Source organism: Maylandia zebra, linkage group LG5 (genome assembly GCF_041146795.1).
Source record: "Maylandia zebra isolate NMK-2024a linkage group LG5, Mzebra_GT3a, whole genome shotgun sequence".
Lineage (NCBI taxonomy): Eukaryota > Metazoa > Chordata > Actinopteri > Cichliformes > Cichlidae > Maylandia > Maylandia zebra.
Genome location: NC_135171.1, coordinates 33,571,570 through 33,587,265, shown reverse-complemented (window position 1 = coordinate 33,587,265; position 15,696 = coordinate 33,571,570). Strand labels below are relative to the sequence as shown.

The window sequence follows — 15,696 nt, the reverse complement described above, 5'->3', positions numbered from 1 at the left end:
TCAAACAAGCACATACGTGCACAATGCTCTCAAAGCAACCTGCTGAAATGCTGCTGCTTTTTCATCATGATTTAAATTAGAATGATAACCACAGAGACATCTGTGTTTTTAAACATTTCCCAGAAAACCTGCATTAATGCAGGCTTGAGGAGGAATAGCTGGGATGGTAGCTCAGGCTTTGTTATTGGACAGATCAAACGGAGAACCAGCTGGCTGCTATTTTATATTCATCCATAACTGCGAGACTGGCATAGCACGAATACAGGTGCTGCTTGTTTACATATCTGCGCTAGATGTGATTAAAATAAACAACACGCTCTAATCTCTGAATAACCTGAACTGCAGTGCGAGCTTAGAAAAATGTGGAAGTAGAAAGTCGGAAAAGTGAGACAAAGAGGTCAAAATACAGGAGAGGTGGAAAAATTCTTTAAAAAACTGGTCGGTCAAGTGAGCCTGACAGAGTGCCAATCCTTCTCTTCTCACACTTCAAAGGCTACCTAAGCTTGTAGTGCCTCATAGTGGGAATGCAGATTCATGATGAGGGCTCTTGATTGCAGCTCCACAAAGCTCCTCCTGTCACTAGGCTGAGGGCCAGGGTGTCTCTCTGAAGTCTAATCTGCAGGGACGTAGTGCCGAGTAATCCCACCCTAACTCAAATTAAGTGCCATCTTTTATTTAGCAGAGTCCAGGTAGTGCACCCTTCAACTGCGATACAAATGTTCACGTAGCAGGTTCATTATTGTAATATTAACTGCATAGAACTCATTCATGTAGAATCGTGAATATTTGAGTCAAAGATGGTTTGTTTGGGGGTTTTTTTGGACTATGATTGTTTATATAGATAACAATGTTGTGGCTAGTGACTTGATAATATCTCTGCAACCCTGACAGTATTGCCAAACTCTCAGATTTCCTAAGAGACTTTCTATGAAGAGCTGTATTATTAATCCCATTGTACCGAAACTGGCTTCAATTCACGGAGGAGTTGTTTGTGAGATAATTCTCAATATATAGGAGTAAATGGAGCTTAACACCTAAATTACCTGCTTCTTGACAAAGAAAGCCAATGCCACATTACTTTGGTCAGAAATGATTAGTTTTAACAAATAATGTAGGGTGCCCTGTTTCTTTGGGTATTAAAAGGGTAGCTGTTCTCTAGCTGTCTAAATTGTCCTCTACGCCCTGGTTAGAGGACTAAAGGACCACTACTCCTCCATTGCCAAAAGAAATGGGAGGACTAGGGCCAAGTGATGGGCCAAGAGGGATTGGGCTTTAGTCAATGAACACTGAAGCTTATCTGTGCAGTGCAGTCCTGGAACAACATCTGTATTTCATAATATTGTGTTGTTGTCTTGGACTTCTTTATGTTGAGAAGTGTTTTTATTTTTTATCCTTTCAGGTTACGTGCATGAGGGGGCCAGAACATTTGAAATGGCTAACCAGCACAAAACTATTACTGTTACCACGGTCCATATAATTAAATTAACACCTCTGTGACAGCATCAATAAAAACTGAACATTATAGCCTTCGTAAAAAGGAAACTTTATGGGAATTGTACCCATTTTTTGAGAAAAGTGAATCACACATAGTACAAGTTTTTCTGTGCCACTGACTTTACACATAGATTCACAACTTGTGTGTGGGTGTTGATTTAATCTAAATGAAGTATTGGATATTTATGACAGAAAACAGTTGAAGTGCATGAAGTCCTCTTTCACACATGCATCATCTGCAACACATTTTGCAACATGAAAACTGTCACTTGCAAGATGAGATCATTTGCACTTTTTTAATTGTCACACGTTCCTATGATTAGGCTAGTAACAGCGTTTATTCAGTACTTAATTTTTTTATGTTACCTGGTAATGCTCCACAGGGGCTCAATGCGCTGTACTGTGGGGTCTTCTATGTACTCAAAGGTCAGACTTCCAGGAACCTTGGCGCGGTCAACACTCAAACTGACTTGCACTGGCCCCGCTCCAGTCACCGATGGAGCAGAGAAGCACACAATCTCTGACTTGGTCCTCCTGGTGAGATTACCAAAAGAGAGATTTATTCATGCCTTTGATTGTGACTGCCCACTCAGTGCTGCAGTGGCAGACTTCACGTCACTATGAGCCATGCGCATTACGGTGAGAGGAGAGGATTCATTATAGTCTGTCCCATCTCTTCCTCGTTACAGACACATTAGGGATGGAACACTGTAATTAGAGGGTGCTCAAATTAATGGCTTCCTTGCCTCACCCACCTGACTGCTACAATGTGAGGCATTTTGAACTTTAAATAGATATCTATAAATACACAGAGAACAAAACTTACTACAGTGAGTTTCATCATCTCCTCACTAATTATCAAAGACTTTTAATTTAACGCACAGACACATAATTGTATCAAAGGTGTGCTTTTTTAAAAGAGTGACCTCATACAGTTTTTAATTGATATTAGTGAAGGCTAAATCTTTAATATTGTGCAGAGGCAATCTAAATTTAGTGCTTGTGAGTCAGGAATCATTTTTAATGTGAGATTAAGATGATGTCAAGGGGTTATATTACTCACCTGTATAGCTCACATGTCTGATTACCAAAGTACACATTAACGGTACTGCCAGCTCCTAGATTCTCCCCGACTACAGTGACCTTGGTGCCCCCAGATTCAGGTCCTCGGCCTGGAGTCAGTGCCAACATTGCAGGGGTCTTTGGAAGAAAAAGAAAATCATTCATGTTTCATTTAGCATACGTGCCAACGCAGAATACAATATGTCTTATTAACTGTGTGATTCTGATAAACCCTGTTCTTCCAGCCTTGGCTCAGTAAGTCTCTGTAGAACTAAAAAGTTAAGAGCAAAATTGTTATAAAAGGTAGACCAAGGTCTAATAATTTATTGAGTATCAAGGCTATAATTATTTTAAAAACGAGTAATACTACACCACATGCTCAGAAACAGAGCCCTCTTTGGGATAAGGTGCAATAAACCAGAACATTGTTTTCATCAGCCACTAACAAAAATACCACAGTTGAAAAGTCATTCCTAATTATTTTTTAAACTGTCTTGTGCACAGTCTGTGCTGCACTTAAAATGCATTGAGAGTCTTATTCTCTTCCTTGCCAGTTGATGATTGCAGTTGCCTGAACCGATCGAACTGGTTAGCTTTTACCTACAATCATACAAACACTTCGCGTTTATTTTGGAAAAAGTGGACAAGTTACACGTGTTTCAGTGTCAGAGTTACCACAAAGGAGTAGAGCTGGGAAGACTGTGCTCGTAGCTCTGGTCTACATTCGCCAACACACAGCATAACTGGACCTGGAGTACTTCCTTCAGGAGCTGCAGCCATCTCACACACAATCCTTTCAAGACAAAAAAGTAAAAAAACAAAATATGTATGTGGGTGCACAAAAACACAGGCATCGTGCATAATAGTAATAGCAGCATCCAGGCATACACACAGAAGAATCACTGCACTGCATCACATTTGTTATGAAGTGCACTGCCGGAAGATGGCCGGTGTGATTGAGGTAGACTTTCATGGAAGTTGTGGGTCAATACAGAAGCCCATCTTTCTTCTGAATGGGAAACCTATAACAGCAGTATAACTCAAATGATAAACTACACCCCTCCCCATCTCCAGCACGATTGCCACCCACCATTACCTCCGGTTACCATGACAACATAGTGGATTCTTCAATAAATCAGTATTGCCTGTCAGGTCAATAAGATAAAGTACGCCATGAATAAGTCATTATAGCAACTGACCCCACGCTGAAATTAATGGTAGTAACAGCTGTAATGCCATGTTTTAAAGCACTGTTTGTGCCAAATGAATGGCCCTGCCAAATGCACAGCTCTGCACAAGAAACTTGTCCTGCGATACAATAAGAGCACCCAATGAATCGTCCCTGCCCAGCCCTTCTATTCATACATCACGTGAGTTTTCCAATTTTCTGCTGGCATGTTTTTTTTCCCTTTTTTTTTTACCCCCCCTTCTTTAGAAGGATATAAATAAAGTCCCTGCAGCCTGAGCCCAATTGCATTACATGGCTGTGAGAGAAACACATGGCTAACAGATTGTCCCTCCAGTCAGCGACATGCAACGCATTTCAATTACAGCTGTGCCGACAGCCTTATAACGACAATGACACAAAGACTGTCTCTTCCTTTGGCTCTGACTGCACCAGAGCAATACAAAGAACCATGCACAATCCTACAACCTGATGAGGCATCACAGAGTATCCAGCTTATTCAGAATGTGCTAGTGTCTTTATGGGGAAAAAATGTGTAGAAAGAAGGAGATAGGGAGAGTGCACGCATTTATTTAATAGTACTATATCAGTACTATTTATTAGTACTGGAGGGGAGGAGTTTCTCTTACTGTTCTGCAGTGATGTATCCCTCCTCCTGTGGTGTGCACTGCACTCCTGCCACTTCCACGTTACCAACCAGCTCAGAGAAGGATAGACCAAGGTTCAAGCCCTGGATTGTCACCAGGGTGCCCCCTTCCAAAGGTCCAGCAACTGGGTTGACCTACATAGAAGAGAGGAATTAAATAAATTAAATAAATATTATAAAGCTTTATTCTTGTACATATTTTTTGAATAATTCTTGTATATTTTTTTCCACATAAATAATGTGCACTTCCATACTGGGAAAAAAAGATGCTATAAAGAGAGTTAAACTTGGCCAAACCCAAAAGAATTTCAATTATCATAAAATGCAAACACTTTAAGTTCTTACTAAAAATTTGGCTTTGAGCACTGCCTTAAAATATAGGCTTTTGACTATTTTGATCAAGAAATATTGTCCTATAATATGTGGAATAGTAGAATCACACTTTAAAAACTTAAAACTGGATCTGTGTAGCCTTTCTTTATTCTTGGGAAGCAAATATTAAGTAAATATACCATAAGTCTGTGTGTGAAATGCTCAGCTTTCATAGCAACTGGGTCTCTTCAGAAAACCTTGAAATCCACCATAATTCCAAGCAAACTTTAATGAATAATGCAGTGAATAACAAAGCCTTGAGAAAACCTATTCACAGCCCTTTCCAGTGTCAAGTTAACCATCCCAGCAGGAAACCTTTGGACCTACAGAACAGAACAGGAGCAATGCCGGAGCAACACTCCCTCCACTCCCAAGCAGCGCTCAGTAGTTGATTCATTCAGCTGCAGCTCCTTCAAAAACCCCAATAATGTGACAGGAACATCAAAGGCTCCCGGCTCTTTGAAGTGGAAGAGCCTTGCATCTCTGTGCCTGACCCACTGCGCCTCATTCAAGAGAATGAACAGGAGTTTGTGACATAAAAGATCCATCATCACTTTCTAAACAGACTGAATACGTTTAGCTGTCAAGCACTTAGGGTATTCAGCTGGTGTGGAACAAAATGTAAGATAGGCTCAGGTAAACAAGCACTTGGAAGAAAAACTGGAAGTTGGCCACAGAGAAAATTAGAGTTATTTATTGATATGTACAGTATGAACTACTTGTATTTGTTAAAAAGATGTCTGGCATGTGGTTTTCGGATAGTATTATGTACAGATAAAAGATGTGATTTCGGAAAGTAACTTCTCAAAATCTTCGAACAGAGTTAGACTTTTTTTGTCGCTCTAAGGTCTATCAACCTGTTTCTCTATGTCTCGCTTGCTGTAATGGCAAATAGAAGCAAAATCAGGTATTTTATCCACTATAATAACCTGGTTCAACTCAGTTTCTCTGACAGACATGTTTTCAAACATGATAGTGATGGAGTTATTTTAATGCAATGAGTTGTTTTCTCTCTTTCCTTTGAATTTTAAAAAGAAATTAAATAGAACATTTATTTATAAATTGCTGGATCTTAGCACACAACTACTACAAATTTGTACCCAGGTCCCAGAAACCACTTCTAAACTAACGTCCTTCTTAGCTAACCACTTAATTAACTACTTAGCTGTGTTTGCATTATTTGAATTCACCATATGCTTAAACTTGATGGCTCAATAGGATGACTCAGCAACAGACAACCCAAGTGCACTAATGAGCCACAGACCTCCGTAATGCGTGGGTTGGTGCATTTGACATTCCTGGCAGAAAGATCCAGCCAGCGGCTAGCGTAAGGGGAAATGGGAGGACAGTGCTGCTTCATGGTGCACCGGCCCTCACCGCTACACCAGCCACACTGGAACTTCCTCTCTGCCCGCAGACACATGCCACAGCTGTCCCGTAGGGCACTGCATTTGTAGAGATGCACTGTAGGATAACAGAGACAACAGTGTAACAATACTGTAATATATGAAAACCTATAAAATATACTGTACACGCACCAAAATTTAGACCAGCAGGGAGTGCAATTTGGTAAACTAAAAAATTTTATGAAATAACAAAAGAGAACACAAACTCAAACAGTTGCTTTTCACTGTCATCGCCACAAATAACTGCAAAGTCATCATGTGTATTCAATAAAAATAATTTAATAAGGCATGTTTATGCACATGGCCTATTTCAAGGATTAAGAAAAAGATCATGAGTAATCCAATAAACCCGTCTTTGAAGTTTGCCTTTTACATCCTTTCCAGTAAGTAACCTTTATTTATACCCATGTAAATGAACTTCCTTAAATAACAGCAAGGCCTGTTAAAATTCATGGCATGCATATATTTTGGTCAATGGGGATGTATTTAATGTACCACCCACCATGACAGCTGACAAGCACCTTTCCGTGCAGGATGATGGACAAGAAACCAAAAGCGGCAGTAAGAGCCAAGCTGAGCAAATATGAAAAATCATCCTTCACCCCTTCAGGTGTACAAGTGATTGGGTGCTCTTTGATAACACTCCCTGCTATTGTGAACTTTCTCTCAAGGCCCTTCAGGAGCCTTCAAGTGCTTTCTATGACCCATCTATACCCTGTAGATTGAGTGTTTTACACTTCTCTGGTATGGCAGTGATAGATGACAGAGGCACCTTTAATCTTCTCTGGATTGTCAATGATGAAATTGCCGTTCCATACAATGGAGAGGTCCACTGCCAGGTCACTGATCTTCACACCCTCGTACATGTACTGAAAAGCAGAAACCAAAAGTAAGAGAGTGTTCAGAATAGGGGGGAGAGGGGAATTCAAAGGGAGACAGGGCACAGAGTATAAAAAAGATGGAGAGAGACAGAGTAGGGAAAATGAGGGGATGAAAGGGCAGCAGCGAGACAATGCTTTTAACCATCTGTCATTTCTGCCATGGTTGTCTGCTCCTCTACTCTTTGACATGTAGGGACGCAAACCCAGGCTGGGGTGGCCGATCATCCACATCTGAAGAAAAATGGCCTTTTCATACATTGTCACAGAGTGCCAAGGTGTGCTTTTCCATTGAAATTTAGCCTGTGATTTGTATTGTGTAAAAAATTGGGCAAGAAATATCCTGTGCTCCTCCATAACTTATGCCATTCAAACTGAGATACGGTTTTGAGATACAGTCGTATAGTTGTGGTGTATTTCGTTTTTAACCATGCAACAATTTTCCCTTCTCTCCTTCGTTACTTCCCTGTTACTCCCCTTCTTTCTCTTACATGCTTTTCACAATTCCTTATCACTTTCCCTTTCCTCTACTTTTGCCTCGGTGTGCTTGACACTTCAGGCGGTATTCACTGATGCTGATATACCCTATGTACCTTGCCTACACAGCATCCAAGCCGTCTGCCTCATTTGACAGCTGTGAGACTCCCGCTGGGAGTGTTTGAGGTCATACCGAGCTGTTCTGGCACTGCACACTGGTGCTGTTGAAGCGGAGCGCCGTGACACGGTGGCTGACACCCTGCACATTCACCACACACTCATAGCCCCGCTGGCCCGACTGTGGCTGAGGAAGGTTCCGGGCCCTCAGGGTAATGGGTCGAACCTCACCAGCCGGAATGAGAATTTCTCCAGAGTTAAGAAGCTGAGGACATGCCTGTGAAAAGAACATACGAAGAACTGCAATTTTACTTTTTACAGTAAATACGTATCAACTGCCTCAATATTAAACAGGTAGCATTTATGATATTTTCAAAGTTAGCTTCCTTATGACAGATTGAGCTGTGTATCTAAAACACACACATTATAGTTTCTGTACACTAGTCTATGTTGGTTTGCATGCACATCTGTTTGTTTTGTTGAATGTAGCCTAATATGACATAATCCATATGAATCTGTAATATGACTCAGGGATTAGTGGGGCAAAGAAATCACTAATCCAAATAGACTTTGCATTCACATGGTGCATCATTTTTCTACAGTAAAGTTGATTGATATGTAGGAACTCACTACCTCTTCAGCTATATCAGCTAGACTCTATTCCAGAGTTCAAATCTCACCTGTTTACGTTCACATATCAAGTACAACCCTGTTTTCTACTCTATTAAGCATTTAATTATCTATATTATTACTAGGAATTGTATGGACAGGTGGCTCTTTGCTGAAATATTTTCACAACATATTGACGAACTGCCATTAAACTGCTGCATGATTAGTAAGGATAATACAGTCTTTGGTAAACCTCTGAGTTTTCTTCTAATATCACTAGTAGTACACAGTTTCCTCTAATCAGCTAAAATATATAACATCCTCCAGGATGGATTGGCAAAAATATTTTTATACATATTTATACTAAAGTTCCTGAAAGACCAATTATCATGACATTTGACAAAAAAATGATTCAAAGTATTCATTATGAAAAAAAGTATTCACAATTTTTTAAATTCTGTCATCTACAGCTTTTATATGCTTTTAATGTGAATAGCACTTTGGTTTATGACTAAACACTTGGAAAACTAATGAAATTCTCTTTAGTTGCTAATGTGCTTAGTGCTGACCGTTAATATGCAAAAAAACTAAGTGGAAGATGATATTTGCTAAAATGAGCATGTTAGGGTGCTGATCGAACCATCCTTCTCCCCGTATGGCTTTGCAAGGCCACTGGTGTGGCTGTAAGGTTTTTATCCTAATGATTCTTTGCAGAGAATGTGTTTTTGTTTACTTGGATTTCTACCTTTAAGGCAAAAGTGTCATATATCATCAGAAAAATTGTGTTCCTGAAAGCAAGACTTCAATCTGCTCTAGTATTTCTATGAAAGTACCTCCGAGGCGTTGACTCTGCCCTCCTGGAAAGAACAGCTGCTTGGGTCGTGCGTGCACAGGTTGCGGTATTTACACCAGTGACAGCGAAAAGTGCTGTTTACACAGGACAGACACCTGCAGGACAAAATGAACACATTATGACAGACTGTTCACTAAGTGTGCCATGCAACACTACCGCATTTACACAGATTGTAAACCCTGCCCATCATCTGCATGTTCCCTTTCTCAGACTTCGTAAAGGACTGCAGACGGGAGACTAATGAAGGATTGTGCTGAATTTATCTTGACACTCTCTTTTATGAAGATGTCCTCAGGCAGCATGAATGTGTTTTGTTTTTTTTTGTTTGTGCGTAACAAAGCATTACCTTCAGCTTGAAATATTGGTAGGAGAGAAACCGTTCACATGTCACTGTTAGTTAAAGCATAAACAGTCATTCTAGGAATATAAAAAATGATGTACACTAGTATCAAGGACACAGTGTCCTTAATACATCTAAATTTGACTACTACAGCTTTTCATTTTATTATGTTTTTTGCAGTTAACAGTATGCCAATCTTCTCAGGATTGTGTACAAAATCAGAATGGAAATAACCGAATGTTTCATGGGTAGAATTGTGCAACAGCTCTGGCTTGGATTCAGTCACCTACAACAAGCGGTCAGTTGTGGATTAAGGTTGTGGAATCTATCCAACGAGATTTAATCACATTTTGGTCAACAAACATGGAAGCAGTGCTAATACAGCAGAGATGAACGATACACAGCTGTTCATAAACCAATAAAGCAATTGTGAAGATTCTGATTAGGGTCTATCCTCTTTTCCTGTTGGGGAGGTTGTTGACTTTCCTGCCTCTAATTAAGTTCTACCAGAGTGTAGGAAGAGGATCCATGCATTATCACAGTCTGTTAATCCTAAATTGTCCTGCTGAATGAGATGCAGCCATGAGAAAACTATAAAAACACTAGTAGAGCTCCAACACTGCAGCTCATAGTGAGTTACAAATGCCAATAAATGTAGAGCAGCTTCATTAAAATTTGATATTAATTAGCTGCCCAGGGCCAGTATGGACATAAAAATGTGTGCTTGTGGGTGCATGTGTTAGAATGAAATTCGGGGGGTTGCGCATTAATAGAGCTGGACTGGCAGGGTGCTGCAAACACTGGATAATTAATTATGGAGGGTGATGTGGTGGTGAGGTGATGGTGGTAGCGGAGGTAGAGGGGGAGAAAGAGGTGCTGGGTTAGGAGTGTGTTTGGTCTGAAATATTAATCACAGGAGTATACAGGGTCACCCTGCAGCTAATGGAGGCCGTACTGGGGTGGGGCGGATGTGATGAGCTTCCAACTGTTTTCTTCTAATGGCTTAATATGGTTATATTGCAGCGTTTATGTCACAGTCAAAGAGCATTGTGAATAAGTGGCATGTGGGCTAATTTTCTGGGTTTACTATAAATACTCCATCAGTCAAATGTTTCCTCCCAAAGTGGATACAGAGGCTAGCTTTTGTCACTCATGGCTGGGTGTAATTCAACGTTCAGTTAAGTGAAGCCTATGTTTAAGCACATCAATTAAAACCTAAAAAAAAAAGCATGTGTTGGCTCATGATGTGTGACTCACTTGAAGTAGATTTTAAAAAAAGCACACGTTGTAGGTTTAAGTTCTTTAAAGTAAATAATTAAAATTTCCTTATTTGGAGTTTTGTTAATGTTGCTTTGAAAACTTATAAAGTGTTTGCTAACTTCTTTTAAAGCTGACAAATGCTGCTAATTGGCTTTCATCCTAATAAGATCCACATTTGTAGCAGTGCTTGCAATTGTTATTCACAAAGAAAGACTCTTGTCATATTTTACTGTTATGATAAATACAGCAGACATTTGCATAATGGCTCAAAGTCAAAACTGCGTCCCTGCCCAGTTAGTAGGCTTATATTGGATGACATTTAAATAATGTACTTTTAAATTATTTTACTTACCCTCAAGCATCAGAGCAAGGCTAAAAATATAAAATATCTTATGTCTAATATTGGAGGCAAACACAATTCTCTGGCAAGGCCCCTTGGGATGAAGTCAAAAGGGGGTGTGTGAATCTAGTACTTATCTTTTTAAGCAGCCGTCAGGGACTGTTGGTCTAGAGTGAAGCCATTTCTAGGTGTTAATATGTATAAGGGCTGCAACAAACAATTGTAGTTTATTACCGTTTAATCTAACAATTATTCTCTCTATTAATTGTTTAGTTTGTTGTGCCTTTGTCTCTTATTTTGTACCGCAGACAGTTCAAAACTCAGAAGTACTTTGATATGAAACAGAGGAAAGCAGGAAATTCACACTGAGAAAGCTGAACCCTCAGAATGATTGAAGTTTTTTTGCTTAAAAAAGGAATAGAAAATAAACAATGATTAACTGTAAAAATATTTTCTGATCAGCTGGTGTTAAAACAGTAATTCAAAGACCAAGAAAACAACCATATAAAAGGCTGATCCAAACACTGCTGATTCTGTCAAAGAGCAGAACGACGATCTGTCCTCCTGTCATGTTTTGCAGTCTTTAATCCTTATAAACTCTGGGTCTTTTGTCCAAAGACAGGGGGTCATAAATGACAAATTTACTGTGATCTTACTGGTAAATCTTTTGCAGTTAGTACATGATGTATATCATGAATGCTTCAGCTTTAATAGTTTTTTGCTGTATTGGATACCAGTTCGTAGACCTAAAACATTTTCTAGGATGAGTGGAACAGTATTGAATTCAGTATTGAATTCACAGGAGTGTGCGGCAGACAATGATAGTTAACTGATACTTAAAGCTTCAACCAGTAAGCCCACAAACTGCTAGTTAAACCAGAGTCGAAACAAACAGGCCATGGCAAATGCATCATGTTGATTTAAATTAAACCTGACAGATAAATTGATCTCAAAGGTTATCTAACAGGCTGATCTTAAGTAGGGTTGGGAGCATCAGTACATCATTGCTCTAAATTAAATCGTGCTCTTCCATCTATTGAACAAATCAAAGATGTGGGGTGGATGGTGGATGGTGGGTTGGGGGGGTGCAGGGGCAGCTGAACTCACATTTTATGTGTGCTGCAGTTGTAGAATTTCACCTCCGTGCTGGCGACCATTTGACCCGTTTCCTTTGAATTCAGACGAAGCTCTACCCCAGCCCAGTCTTAAAGAGAGGGACGCAGACGCAGCGTGGTGAGCGAAGGGAAAGCGAGAGGGAGTGGAAAAACATGTAAGAGAGTTGATGAGAGAGAGACAAAAAGGATGGGTGAAAGAATGAAAACAATGAGTGAAAAGAGAAGGTCAAAGTGAGGCAAAAAAAAAAAAGTTAATGCTTTTATCACATTCCTGTAAAGAGCCACCTGGTGTCTGCATTCCTGGAAGGGCATATTGCTGTTGTCATGAGAAAACCTTCTGTCACAAACTTCAATTGAAGGATTACTTTAAATGCTCAGAGGAAATTCTACAGCTCCTTGGTACTCACCACATCTTTGGCTAAACAAAAACTGCAAGGGAGCCAATCTTTAAAGCAGACTCTTTTTGTTAGAGTCTAGAATATTGATACATTAATCCTTACATCTTATGTTAGCATCATTAAATATTGGTTATAGGTTTATATTTTTATTGATGTTTTTTACAATATACACTGATATCTGAGCTCACCTTGTCCCTCTGGTATTTGGGGAACATCTTTTCCGGCTGGGGAAAGACACATAACCCTGTTCCCCTTCACATGACCCTCCAATTCAGCCTGCTGGCCAAATGAACAAGTAATACCAGCAGAAAGGTCTGGAACATTGTTCACCTCAAGTAGAAGCTAAAAGAAAGCAGACAGGAAAGATTTAAGACACTGCTACACTTACAGTGGTGGGGAACAGTCTGACAGTGCGATGTCAGCACTATATAACAGATTCAGCTGTATATTTTATCACATCTAGTTTGAGAATAAGCCAATTTTGGAAATACGCACAAACACACACACATTGTTCTTTCTTTCTTGCCTACAGTTAGATGAAAAGACAGATTCTTCTGTTGTACCAGTGTAGTAAATGCCCAGATAGATGGTTAGTTTATAACTTAACACTAAGACTGCATATAGGAGGAAAGAAGCTGGACTTATTCAAGATTTGTTTCAGTGAGATTTATGTATAGCATTTTTATTGACTGGGCGTTTTCCAGTTTTAATGCTAAGGTAACCAGCTTCTGGCTCCAGCTGCACATTTACCCACGAGTGATGTTGATCATCTCCTATATTACTCAAGAATAAAACAAACAAGCACATTGCCTCAAATGTCCCACGAGTCCTTTTAAGATGATGTTTTTTTTTTACCTCCTAATGTCTTCTGTGCTCTTGGCTACTGGAGAAAGAGCAGCTAAATAGAGCTTTCAGAAAATGTAATCAACCTTTTGGCTGATGCATCAGAGGAGCAGACAGAGTACGCTACAATAACAACTCTCCCCCATTCACATTTGTCTCCAATCTCATAATACATGTTTTTAAACCAAAGTAAATATAGTGGATGCCCTACAGGGACCTTCTGTCTCAATTCACATCTCACAAAACTAATCTTCTCTCCCGGGCTTATTCTTACTGTACATGTGGATGAACAAGGATACTCCTGCTGATTGCTCATAAACACTGGCATTGTGAGTGGAGTGGCATTGCAGTGATTGGCGGAATGATAAGCAGACTCACAGGGACACTATGTGCTGATACAGCGATGCTGTCTGGGTGAGCAATAACCTTCACACAGCGGTCAATGTCTGTCGCAAAGTGGAAGGCTTCGTCTGCCCGTTGACACCGATCTCTTCTCGAACACCTGTGGAGAAACAGAAAGTTCCAGGTAAAAATGTATTAAATAATGTCGAGCTTAGTGTTGAATCTCACTGAGTTTTATATGTTATTGTTGGTCAATCAGCACTTCACTCCTAAAAGACCAGGCTGCTGCGGCTCAGAAGGTAGAGTTAATTATATACCAATCAGAGGGTCAGTGATTTGTATCACAGCTCCTCCGATCTGCAAGATACTGATCCCCAATTGGTGCCTGAAGCATCCATCAGACCATGAGTGTGTTTGACAGATAAAAAGTGCTTAAAGTGAATAGATTTGGGTTGTAGTGCCAAAGTACTTTAACTGCTCAGTGAAGGCAGAAAAGAGATATATACAGTTTTTGGGAAAAAAAAAAAAAAAAATTTAAATTTTGCCTCTAAACACAATCTCTATCACTTAAAAATCCTCACAACTCACCACTGTTTCACATTCCTCATCCATGTCCTGACCCACCCTCGAATGGTTTTCTGCTACTTCTGACTTCCTCAAGCACTACCACAGTTCCTCTCTTGGCACCCTATTATATTCTTTCTCTAGAGCCACAAAAGCACAGTGCAACCCGTTCTGGCCCTCTCATAGTTGTCCATCAACACTCTCAATCCAAACATTCTATCTTTAATGCTCTTTCTCTGACATTCTGCCATACTGCTGCTACTGGTTATTAACTCTCTTCTTGGCCTAGCTTCAAAAACTCTTTCCCATATCATCATGGTAAGGCTCATCATCTTTATTCCTCTGTTGTCAGTATAGCTCTGCACATCATCTTTTTTTCTTGAAAAACAGTACCTGTACACTTCTTCTTCATTCCTCAGCCATCCTCTCACTCTCTATGATAGTGTTAAACAAGCTGGTCAAAACGTCCACTGCCCTCCCTCCTAGAAATCTCTGTATATTCACAGGTATGTCATCTGGACTGCTTGGACTGCAACTGCCTTTGCTCTCATCGTCCTCTTCAAAGCTGCTCTCACTTCGTCCTTACCTCTGCACTTCCTTCCTAACTTTCTTCCAACTGTCTCCCTCTTGCTGTCATTTTCTACATTCATTCATCTTCTACATCTTCATCTTCGACATTGGTCTACATTCATTCATCTTCTACATCTTCATATTCATCTTCATCTTCGACATTGTCTACATTCAAAGTACTGGTTCCAACATCTCTAAACACTCTCTCTACTTGTTACATTTCCCTTTTTGTCCTTGATCACCCTAACCTGCTGCACATCCTTTCCAGCTCAGTCTCTCTACCAAGTCAATCAATACAAGTCTTTTTTCCTTCCTTAATATCTATCCTCACATACGACTTTTCCTTTGCCACCTCTCTCTTTGCCATATGCCTAGCCTCTCAGTACTCCTATCTACTTTCTTCAACTTTTCTGACTGTCCCACATTTTCTTTGCTAACCACTCTCTTTCTTTTCTGCACTTTCTCATTCTACCACCGAGTCTGTTGAACCCACCAAACACCTTCTTGACCTCAGCACTACACTTTCCTGGTCATCTGACAAATCTTCCTTACCCACCAGAGCCTGTCTCAACTCCTTCCTGGACTCAACTTTCTTCCTTCTTCAGCTTCCAGCATTTAATCCAGTTTACCCATGTGAAGCTTCCTCCACTCTTTAATGTCACCTTATGTTCCTCCCTCTTATTGTTGTACGTGTTCACCACAACTATTTCCATCATCTTTCCTACTGCATTTCTCTCCTCTCTTAACACCATAGCTACCCAACACCTCTTCATCACCTTTGTTCCCTTCAACTACATGTTCATTGAGGTCTGCACCAATCACCA

The 15,696-nt window shown here is 40.1% G+C and overlaps 1 protein-coding gene across 1 annotated transcript in view; it reads right to left on the bottom strand.

The window, feature by feature from the left end:
- Window positions 1–15,696, bottom strand: part of LOC101472029 (plexin-A2) — an 85,453-nt gene that overhangs the window by 20,430 nt on the left and 49,327 nt on the right. The window contains exons 6-16 of the mRNA XM_004547488.3: window positions 13,775–13,898; window positions 12,742–12,895; window positions 12,148–12,244; window positions 9,081–9,195; window positions 7,715–7,915; window positions 6,939–7,035; window positions 6,025–6,224; window positions 4,372–4,523; window positions 3,232–3,349; window positions 2,558–2,694; window positions 1,861–2,028 (exon numbers count right to left, since the gene is read on the bottom strand). Of these exons, the coding sequence (XP_004547545.1) occupies window positions 1,861–2,028; window positions 2,558–2,694; window positions 3,232–3,349; window positions 4,372–4,523; window positions 6,025–6,224; window positions 6,939–7,035; window positions 7,715–7,915; window positions 9,081–9,195; window positions 12,148–12,244; window positions 12,742–12,895; window positions 13,775–13,898 (1,563 nt within the window). The remainder of the gene's footprint in view (window positions 1–1,860; window positions 2,029–2,557; window positions 2,695–3,231; window positions 3,350–4,371; window positions 4,524–6,024; window positions 6,225–6,938; window positions 7,036–7,714; window positions 7,916–9,080; window positions 9,196–12,147; window positions 12,245–12,741; window positions 12,896–13,774; window positions 13,899–15,696) is intronic.